The following is an 11,229-nucleotide window of genomic DNA, read 5'->3' as shown; positions in this document are numbered from 1 at the left end:
ACTGACTTCTTCTTACTCACTCATTTGTGTCTTTTTTTGTGGTGAGCTACAGTGTCATTGACACTTTCATTCTCTGTCTCTCTCTGTGTCTCTCTCTCTCTCTCTCTCTCTCTCTCTCTCTCTCTCTCTCTCTCCCTCCCTCTCTCTCTCGCTCCTTCTCTTCTTTCACTCGATCTCTTCCTCGCTATTGTCTCTTGCTTTCTCTTGCTCTCTCTCGCTCATTCTTCTTTCTCTCTCTCTCTCTTTATCTATCTCCCTTTCCCCTCTATTTCACCCTCTCTCTCCCCACTCTCTTTCTTGGTCTTTCTCTCTTACTCGTTCTTGGGGTTCATTTTTTGACAGGCCATATATTTAATCATGGTTTGCTGGGGCATTGTGTTTTGAGTGCCCTCTGGCCAGTAGAAGTGCTCCCACAATTTTGATTTACATTAGCCGGTGGGGTTTTCAGCCGTACACGCTCATCAGACGTGACAGAAGTGGCTACCGATCGATGATCAATACATATTTGGAAATCAAAATATGCTAAAATAATATAGAATATAGCTACATATATTCAATGCTGTTATATGTAAACTGGCAATTGGCCAGTTGGCATGTAATTGATGAATTTGGAAGGTTTCACATGCTTGCTTTTATGATCTTTTGACATTAACTTTTTTTTTACCGTCACATGAGTCAACATGAGGGGTAAAATGTTCATAGATAGTAGAATATTATATGGAATATATTTATGCTGCAATGTTATTGTGCTTTTACTTTTAGTGCTGTCCAGGATATGTCAGTACAGATATGTCAAGTCATAATGGAACTAAAACTATTGATGAAGGTATGTATGTTAAGCTAGCCTACAGTCTCTAATATATTAACCGATATGAATATAATTATCCTAAATATCAGTTTGTTAACTATCTCTGTGCCTACAGATTTCATTTATTTATGTACCTTTATTATAGTAATTAATATTTAGTATTAATTATTAAGTTTTCACATTATAATTAGTAATGTTGTCATAGTGAATTGAATTCCTCATGATATGATGTGTACTCACCCACTCACTGCAATAAATTTAATACTTTAACAATATTTTGACCCTAATTTCTCTACTTTATTCAAAAGACCCCCATCTTAAGAATGCCATTGACTGACCTGATGTATAATGACAAACTACTTGATGTATTTTGATATTATATGAAATTAATGTAACTTATATGTAAAGTAGTATCAGAGACGTCCACTTCGATCCACGTATTATTGTTTACATAACATTAAGGAAATAGCCGATCGGTACCGGAAGTACCAGAGTGGATACCAGTTGTGTATTATGTTTGCTAGAACAGTATTATTTTCTAGTTTGGGAGTCAGAATATTATTATATTGTTATTATTTGTATTTACAGATTTTAGTGAGCTTGTATATACGTTATTGACGTTTTTAATGCCTGCATATATGTTTTGGGTAAAATACTGGATCCGCCAGCGGCCTTTTTGCGACGCCATCTTGCACGTGTAGAACTTGCCATGTTGTTATGACTAGCACATATTACACTATCTAAATGCCTCGGCCTGCGGCACTCCTGATACCGCTGGGAAGGAAGCCGGTTGTATGCTGGAGTACCCACCCAGAGTAGTCAAGGGTTCTTCATTGGGCCTAAATAAAGATGTCGGACCCAGAATAGATGTTGTTGTGTACGCAATAGACTTTACGCAACGTTGATGAATCCGGCCCCAGCTGGAGTGTATTGATACACTCCTGACCATACTAGTAGTTGGTCAGCGAACGATACAAGTAGTTTGCAGAAACATGGGTTTTCGCGCGCAGTGTGCAACCTTTGACCTACGTACGTGGAGCGATAACGTAGCCTCGGGCGCATATGGCGGCCGCCGATTCCAAACCCTCCAACGGCCACCGCTCCTATTGAGCACGCTGGCGCATCATTGCAGCCGCACACATGCAGCCGTTAACCCCCCACCCCCTATTACTACCACCATGCGCTATTAAGCTATGGGCCGTAGGAAAGTGTACTAACTCTAATATCTCGCGAACGAATTAAGTTACATTTCTAATATTCTAGATAAATATAAACACATGTTTTAGCTATGGTATCCGTGTATTTTGAGTTTATTGAAGCACGTATAGTTTAATTAATTACCAAAAATATACGTGCGGTATCGCTCATAGGCTAATATACGCACGGCTATGGACGGTAGAATAATGTCTATATATATAAAGTTGTTCATCCGAATGAGTTCGTACTCGCATAACCAGATGAGACGGGATACTAGAGAAGCGTTGCCGAAAGGAGGTGTTGATCCGAAGCGCTGAGCGCAGATCTTGCGCGCAGTTCCGCGGCAAGGCGCACTTGACCGCGGGAACGTCCTACGACAGTATGCAGCGCTGGCAGCTATGGATCCGTGCGCGAATGCATAGGCCAGCGCACGGATCCATAGTTGCCAGCGAACAGTCCGCAATTTTAGTGGGGGACACAGAGGGCAGACATTTGGGACGTGAACAGTGTTTACTTGTTATAAAACATAATGTCTCTGTTCGTAACCGAGCTGTGTCACGCGAAATCACAGAAAGACTGACGAAATTCTCGCGTTCGTGAACCTTTTTTAGCGTTGAAGGAGAAACAAAGATGGAAGCACTTGGATGTGTATTCGTGCTGTGAAAGTGTCAAATCAAGCGAGCGTCGAGAGAATTTTGGCAGCACGCTTTCCTACCTGCTATATATATTTGTGTAAGCGTGCAACAGTCGCGCCGCGACAGCAATGGCAGCTGGCGGCGTATGTTAGACGTAGGATTTCGACGGAATTTACAGGAAACTGTCTCATCTTACATGGTGTCAGAAGTGGGATCGACATCGGTGCTACCCTCGACTACTAAGTGAAGACGTCATCGCAGATACACCCACTCCAGGATGACAATGTGCTGACGGCGACTGCTTGCTGAAGTCTCCGTATTGGACGACGACGCTGTGGACGATTGTTGGGACTGGTCTCCATACCCTGCTGCCAGATCGGACATGTTTTGTGTTATGTTATTATTGATATGTATGTGAAAGTAATGTCTGTATTGAGAAGTTGGAAAAATTGTTAGAATGTCACTACAAGAAGGTCAGGATAATGCTGATGTTGCGCCGGAGGCGGTTTCGCAGGAAGTTGTAGCGGAATTAGCCAACGAACTGAAACTGCTAAGGATGCGCGTGCAAGAGCAGGATGCATGGATCAAGTCGAACTCTGCAGAGGCGCAGAAACCCGTGGTCATGTTGGCAGGTCGGCGGCTAGACAGATACAGGGGAAGGCCTGAGAAGGCTACAGATCCATCGATTAGCGAGTGGATAGCAGACCTTCGAAGTCATGCTGAGGCCAGAAAACTCAAAGGAGGCGAATTGGCAGCACTAATCATCGACAACTTGAGTGGTAAGGCACGACAAGAGATACTGGGCAGGGGGGAGGAGGTCAAAAACAACCCAGAGGAAATTCTAAAAGTACTCTTGCGTGTTTTTGGCGATGGAGACCAACTCCCCATGCTTCAGCAGAGGTTTTACTCGCTGAAGCAGGGAGAGGAGGACGTAGTGACCTGTTCTCTCAACATGGTGGAACTGCATGACAGGATGGCTGAGCTCGACCCCACTATGAAGGCCAAGAGAACAGAGACATTGAAGGGCCGATTTGCAGAGACGGTGAACGACGAGGGCTTGAAGAGGGAGTTGAGGCGACTCAACATGGAACTCCCCAGCTTGACATTTTTCGAGTTGAGGGACAGGGCCGTCAATTGGCTTGGAATCACGAATGGGAAGAAGGTGACATTGCAGGAGGCTACGTCGGTACAGCAAGTGCCGTCGGACGAACAGGAAGTTCGCCTCAAGCAACAGCAAGACATCATTGATCAGCAGCAAAAACAAATTGATAGCCTTCTAAAGGCTGTGCGTTTCAAGACCGAGAAATCCATCAGTAATGTGTGCTGGCTATGCAGTTCCCCTGAGCATTTTAAACGTGACTGCCCGATTCGAATGAGTGCAAACAGACCAGCTCAGAAGAGGCGGGAATACTAGAGAAGCCTGCAATAAAGAGTCACTGCGGGTGGAATTGACAAAGGCTCATTCTTGTATAGAGCGATAGGAACTTGTCCGGAGTCCGCAGTATTGCTAAATGGTGTAGAAATCTGATGTCTAGTTGATACAGGAGCGCAGGTGTCAACGGTTACGGAATCCTTAGAAAACATTTCGTGGGAGGGGGATTAGCCAAGGTGTCGGATTTCATACAGGTAAAAGCAGCCAATGGGAAGGACCTACCTATTTTAGGCTACGTTGAATTCACTATGACAGTTTTCCACCAGGATTTCAAAGATCTTGGGTTCCTTGTCGTCAAAGATCATGAGGAAGAATTAGGTCCCAGGCGTTTTAAGTTCGAACGTGTTTAGGGACATGAAGTTGAACTCTGATAGTACTAAGGTTCCAAAAGAATGGCAGACTGTGTTAGCTTTGTATGAACAAATATGTGCAGAAAGACAAAAAGATGAGATTGGTCAGGTGAGAGTAGCTGCACGCCCCAGTGCTAGTACCGGCTTGGTCTATACAGATTATTAAAGGATCAGTGATGCGAGCAAAAGACTCTTATACCAAACTGGTCGAGGAACTAGATGATGGTGTAGTCTCCTTGCAGAAAGGACTCGTACTTGGACTATCCTTAGTAACTGTAACAGGAAAGGGGAGTGTCCCGATTCAGGTGGCTAACGTTATGAATAGTGATATTTACCTCAAGCCGAGAACTCCTATTGCTAATTTGAAACGAGCTTCTTTGGAACCACAAGTTGAAGTGGTGGAAGTCCGTGCCTGTGAAATACAAGTCCGGGACATTTCAGATACAGCTGTGTCTGATGAAATTACGAAGCAGTTGTTGGACAAGATGGACATCAGTAGCAATCTTGGAGACGAATATCACACTAAGCTTGCAGAAGTTATTTCAAAACACAGGTCGACATTTAGTCAGTCCGGCGAAGACAGGGTTTTGCGATGTTATTGAACACAAGATAGCCACTACGGATGATATACCAGTCAAGACTGCGCATCGTAGAATTCCTCCACAGCAATGGGGTGAAGTGAGGGAATATTTGTCCAAGTCTCTTGATACAGGCATCATCCTTGAATCATCAAGTCCGTACGCATCTCCTGTCGTATTGGTGAGAAAGAGTAATGGAAAGCTGAGACTATTCTGTGATTACAGGGCCCTCAATGCGAAGACACGCAAAGGTGCGTACCCACTTGTCCTGAAAGGAACCAGATACTTTTGTAGCTTGGATTTGGCGCATGGCTTTAACCAAATCCCAGTTGCAGAAGCAGACATTGAGAAGACCGTGTTCAGGATTGGTACAAGGGGACTATAGGTTAAACCCGGATGCTATTTGGACTCACAGGAGCACCAGCAACGTTCATGAGGTTAATGGACAGGATATTCGGGGACCAAAACTTTCAAACACTAATTGTCTTCATGGATGACATCTTGGTGTTTGGGGCTACAGAGAAAGAGGTTCTTGAAAGACTGGACATGGTTCTGACAAGGCTATCCACATTCAATCTAAAGGTCCGGCCTGAGAAATGTCAGCTATTCAAGGAAAAGATTCGCAGGAGGGAATTCTCCCAGATCCAGAAAAGATAAGGGCTGTTATCGAGTGGGAAATTCCTCGAACAGAGACGGAACTTAGAGGATTCTTGGGACTCGTCGGTTATTATCGGAGATTCGTAAAGGTATTTGCAAAAGTTGCTTCCCTATTACACACACTCCTACAGGGAAGTGACTGTCAGAAGAAACGAAAGGGACGAAGGAAGATCACTAGAGGTGTTGGGATGGGTGCTTGGGATGCCGCATGTGATGGTGTCTTTCAGGTACTGAAAACCCAACTTACTTCCGCTTCGATGTTTGGGTTTCCCGACTTCAACAAGCCCTACATTTTGGAAGTGGATGCTAGCTACCTAGGACTTGGAGCTGTGTTATCTCAGGAACAGGAGCAAGGAAAGGTCGTCCTAAGTTATGCCAGCAGATCGCTATGGCCAAATGAGAGGAACATGGAGAACTATAGCAGCATGAAGCTGGAGCTGCTAGCCCTCAAGTGGGCAGTAACTGAGAAGTTCAGAGACATGTTGTTGGAGACAGAGTGCTTGGTTTACACTGATAATGATCTGCTAAGCTATGCGCAAACAACGGCAAAGCTGGGAGCTACAGAGATGAGGTGGGTGGGCGAGTTGGCACAGTTTAACCTCACCATTCGCCACAGGTCGGGTAAACAGAACAAAAATCCTGATTCTCTGAGTAGGAAAACATGGCACGGAGAAGAGGCAGCACGGCTGAAAGAAGCCAGTGTTCAGACAACAATTCGCTTCCGTGACTTTACACAGTTGCCGGGAGATTTGAGATCCACAATCCCGGAGGTGTCTATCCGTGTATGGGAAGAGGAGCTGCACACAACAATCAGAAGACAAAGTCCTCTCCTTGTAACCTCCATGCCCATGCTGTCAGCTGAAAATCTGTCCAAACTTTAACTAGAGGATCGCTGCATTAGCCAGTTCAGGACCTACTGGGATAGGAACGTTAAACCGTCCAAGCGGAAAGCAAATAGAGAACACCCTGGTACTAGGAGGTTATTCGCCCACTGGAGGCAGATTGTAGAAGAAGATGATGTACTTTGCCGTCGAATTGTTCAGGATGGAACTGTGGTTAAGCAGATGTTATTGCCTGAAACTTTGAAAGACAAGGTTCTGAAAGCAGTACACGATGGTCATGGACATCAAGGTTATGAGAGAACGTACTCCCTTTTGCACAGTCGTTTCATGTGGCCATACATGGCAGGAGACGTAAAAGAGTATTGTGCGAAGTGTCCCAGATGTGTTTTGGGAAAACATGGAGAACATGTGAGACCGACAATTGGATCGATCATTGCAAAGAAACTGTTAGAAATACTAGCTATAGATTTCACTCTTCTCGAGCCGGGCACCAACAACATTGAGAATGTGCTAGTGATGACTGACGTGTATACCAAATTCACACAGGCCATACCACTAAGAGATCAGACTGTCAAGAGAGTTGCGCTAACTATGGTGAGGGAATGGTTTGTTTACTATGGAGTACCTCTAAGAATACACAGCGACCAAGGACGCAATTTCGAAAGTAGGATCATCCATGAGTTGTGCAATATCTACGGAATCTTGAAGACCAAAACCACGCCGTATCACCCACAAGGGAATGGCAACTGTGAACGCTTCAACAGGACCCTTCACAATTTGTTGCGTACTCTCCCTCCGGAGAAAAAGAAAAAGTGGCCGGACATGCTACCAGAACTTGTGTGTGCTTACAACTCTACCCCTCACGCAACCACAGGGTATTCCCCACATTACCTGTTCTTCTTTTAACAAATTTAGGTTCCAAACCACGTCCAATCGATTCCTTGATGTTTAAAACCCCTAAATCGACTCTAACTTTGTTCAAATCGACCAAAGAAGGGCAAAGATATGGCAAATAACAGTTTCGGGTCCCTTACCGGCCCATATGGGGCCGAATTTCCCCTTCAAATTTTTGGGCTCCTCAAAAAAATTCTTAGTTGAGGAACATATGAACCCAGATTTGATACCCAAAAATGTCTTTCATAATTTGCAGATAAAAGTGCATAAGCCTCCTGACTATAACCTTCTAATGCACTACTAATACTATGCTGTATTTTCAAGGTGACTGGGTCTAACAAGGGAATTGGTTTGGGCGTTGTAAGAGGGTTGTGCAAGCAGTTTGATGGTGATGTATATCTGACAGGTAAGTATACTGTTATTTCATTGAATTTATTTATAGAACATTCTTCCATTCAGAAATTGTATGTGTGTGTAATAACCGCTGCCAGTTTTATATGACTTATGAAATAATGATTGTGAGCTTAAAATCGAATATGAGTTTAAAAGCATGCATTAATTTATATTTTGTGATGTTAGCATGGCTTTAACATCTGCACACATTTGTCTTGGCAGCACGTGATGAGAAGCGTGGCACAGACGCTGTGGCAGAACTTCAACGCGAAGGTCTGTCACCAAAGTTCCACCTTCTGGACATCAGCGATCATGCTAGCATTGAGAGACTGCGAGACTTCCTCAAGCAGCAGTATGGGGGGCTAGATGTGTTGGTGAACAATGCCGGGATAGCTTATAAGGTAGCTATACCAGCCATAGCCAGTTGAACTTAATTCCTATCTATTGATGCACTAAATCAACTTTGCTCTCACACTCCAAAACGCACTTCCGTTCATTAGCTCGGGGCTCCAGAAGGGGTAGAAAAAAGGTGCCACGTGACTCGCAAGTGGGAATATGGCACCTTGGGTAGGTCACGAAGGCCAAAGGGGACCCCACACCCACTGGAATTATAACCTCGCACCCAAGCCTTCCCCCTCACACCCCACGCCTACTGCAATACTGTGTATGTGTTATGATCGATCGAGTGCGTTTGGATTGTGAAATGTGGTTATTAACTGTCATGCGATATTATTTCCACCCAATAAATTGTGATTTTTAACTAATATACAACAGCTATCTTCTAAGATAATGTTGTTTTTTTAATACAGAATTCTTCAACTGCATCAGCAGCTGAACAAGCTGAGAATACAATGGCTGTGAATTTCTTTGCCAACCTGAATGTTTGTAAGACTATGTTCGACATACTGAAGCCACATGCAAGGTAAGTCTCACATGTACTAACAAATCATACAGGGTTCTCCCCAGGAATTTTTAGAAGGCAAGCCGTTTATGGATGGGGGAGGGTGTGGGAGGGGATTGAACCAACTGGAGTCAATTACGCGTGTCATAAGCTATGTAGGCCCTACAGGTAAGCCTGGTCAGTTTGGAGACGTATACATCAAGTTGTAAAAATCAGCATGAATGTGTTGGGATTATCAAATATAAACACAGCTGGAAATTAAGGCATGTGGATTAGGCAATCAAAGCATGTCGGTTGATTTATGGAATGTCGTAAACTAGCTTCAGCTTTGAAGGAATGTATAGGAACCGACATGTGTCAAATACCTGGGAGAACTCTGCCATATGTAATATATTGAATAATTTACAAATCAATAAGTATAGTATTTTTCTACGATAGGTGTACTATGTGTTTGGCTGTCACTTGAATAATCTTAAAATATTGCTTTCAGAGTTGTGAACGTCAGCAGTGTTGCTGGGCTTCTCCAAAGGCTTAGCAATCCGGAAATGAAGAAGAAAATCGCTTCCAATGAGTACAACATTCCTCAACTAGAGCAAATAGCTAAACAATATGTGGAGTAAGTAGATTCGCTCCAACTCTCAAGTTATGGCATGTTTTTAATTTATTTTATTCATGCATATTCTGTGACGATTTGATCTAACAAGCCTGTTGCTAAAGCATTGTTTATAAATATTGCAGAGATGTGAAAGCTGGTGTCCATGCTGAGAAGGGTTACCCAAAGTCTCATTATTCCATGACCAAGTTGTTGCTCACTGCTTTGTCCAGAGTGCAAGCTCGTGAGCTGCAGAACCGCAATCAGGACATTGTTCTCAATGCGGTGAGTCTCTCTCTTTCTTTCTTTCTCTCTTTCTCTCTCTCTCTATCTCTCTCTCTTTCTCTCTTTTTTTTCTCTCTTTCTCTCTCTCTCTCTTTCGCTCTTTCTCTCTATCTCTCTCTCCCTCTACCCCTGCCTCTACCCTCTCACTTGATTTTTCTCTGTCTCTCTCTCTCGCTCCTTCTCTTCTCTCACTCGATCTCTTCCTCGCTATTTTCTCTTGCTTTCTCTTGCTCTCTCTCTCGCTCATTCTCTCTCTCTCTCTCTCTCTCTCTCTCTTTCGCTCTTTTTCTCTATCTCTCACTCCCTCTACCCCTGCCTCTACCCTCTCACTTGATTTTTCTTTGTCTCTCTCTCTCTCTCTCTCTCTCTCTCTGTCTGTCTCTCTGTCTCTGTCTCTCTTTCTCTCTTTCTCTCTCTCTCTCTCCCTCTCTCTCTCGCTCCTTCGCGATCTTCTCTCACTCGATCTCTTCCTCACTATTGTCTCTTGCTTTCTCTTGCTCTCTCTCTCGCTCATTCTTCTCTCTCTCTCTCTCTCTCTCCCATCTCTTCCCCATCTATTTCACCTTCTCTCTCCCCACTCTCTTTCTTGGTCTTTCTCTCTTACTCGTCCTTAGGGTTCTTTTTTTTGACAGGCCATATATTTAATCATGGTTTGCTGGGGCATTGTGTTTTGAGTGCCCTCTGGCAAGTAGAAGTGCTCCCACACTTTTGATTTACATTTAGCCGGTGGGTTTTTCAACCGTACACGCTCATCAGACGTGACAGAAGTGGCCACCAAAGAGTATCAAGCGGTCATTCGATCATGATCAATACATATTTGGAAATCAAAATATGCTAAAATAATATAGCATATTTATATAGCTACATATATTCAATGCTGTTATATGTAAACTGGCAATTGGCCAGTTGGCATGTAATTGAGGAATTTAGAAGGTTTCACATGCTTGCTTTTATGATCTTTTGACATTAACTTTTTTTTACCGTCACATGAGTCAACATGATGGGGGAAATGTTTATAGAATATTATATGGAATATATTTATGCTGCAATGTTATTGTGCTTTTACTTTTAGTGCTGTCCAGGATATGTCAGTACAGATATGTCAAGTCATGGTGGAACTAAAACTATTGATGAAGGTATGTATGTTAAGCTAGCCTACAGTCTCTAATAGCTTGCCCCACATATATTAACCGATATGAATATAATTATCCTAAATATCAGTTTGTTAACTATCTCTGTGCGTACAGATTTCATTTATTTATGTACCTTTATTATAGTAATTAATATTTAGTATTAATTATTAAGTTTTCACATTATAATTAGTAATGTTGTCATAGTGAATTTAATTCATCATGATATGATGTGACTCACCCACTCACTGCAATAAATTTAATACTTTAACAATATTTTGACCCTAATTTCTCTACTCTATTCAAAAGACCCCCATTAGTCTATCAGCTGGGGGAAGTCCTGTGTACATTTATATGTCCCCGCAGTTTGACGCTTGATTCATGTAGGGGACACCCCTGGGAGTAAAAAAAACTTGGGTAGACATTCTGAATCATGGGAAGGATAGGTGAAATTCAAGATGGCATTCAAGATGGCCGTCAATTCATGTAATTGACCATAACTTGCCACCTATTTATGATAGAGGTTGATTTTGGT

At 43.1% G+C, this 11,229-nt stretch overlaps 2 protein-coding genes across 2 annotated transcripts in view; both read left to right on the top strand.

The window, feature by feature from the left end:
- Positions 1-4,426: 4,426 nt before the first annotated feature.
- On the top strand, positions 4,427-5,657 carry LOC106805896. Its single transcript, XM_014807666.1, has 3 exons — positions 4,427-4,531; positions 4,813-5,251; positions 5,416-5,657. Exons 1-3 carry the CDS (start codon positions 4,427-4,429, stop codon positions 5,655-5,657), a joined length of 786 nt encoding a protein of 261 aa, XP_014663152.1.
- A 2,060-nt stretch (positions 5,658-7,717) lies between these two features.
- Positions 7,718-11,229, top strand: part of LOC106805906 (carbonyl reductase [NADPH] 1-like) — a gene marked incomplete at its 5' end in the record, with an annotated part of 38,469 nt that continues 34,957 nt past the window's right edge. The window contains 6 exon segments of the mRNA XM_014807677.1: positions 7,718-7,799; positions 8,009-8,187; positions 8,596-8,708; positions 9,178-9,303; positions 9,426-9,564; positions 10,637-10,700. Of these exon segments, the coding sequence (XP_014663163.1) occupies positions 7,718-7,799; positions 8,009-8,187; positions 8,596-8,708; positions 9,178-9,303; positions 9,426-9,564; positions 10,637-10,700 (703 nt within the window).

This window comes from Priapulus caudatus, unplaced genomic scaffold, assembly GCF_000485595.1.
Source record: "Priapulus caudatus unplaced genomic scaffold, Priapulus_caudatus-5.0.1 Scaffold132, whole genome shotgun sequence".
Taxonomy (NCBI): domain Eukaryota; kingdom Metazoa; phylum Priapulida; class Priapulimorpha; order Priapulimorphida; family Priapulidae; genus Priapulus; species Priapulus caudatus.
This window is presented reverse-complemented; position numbering and strand designations above follow the sequence as displayed.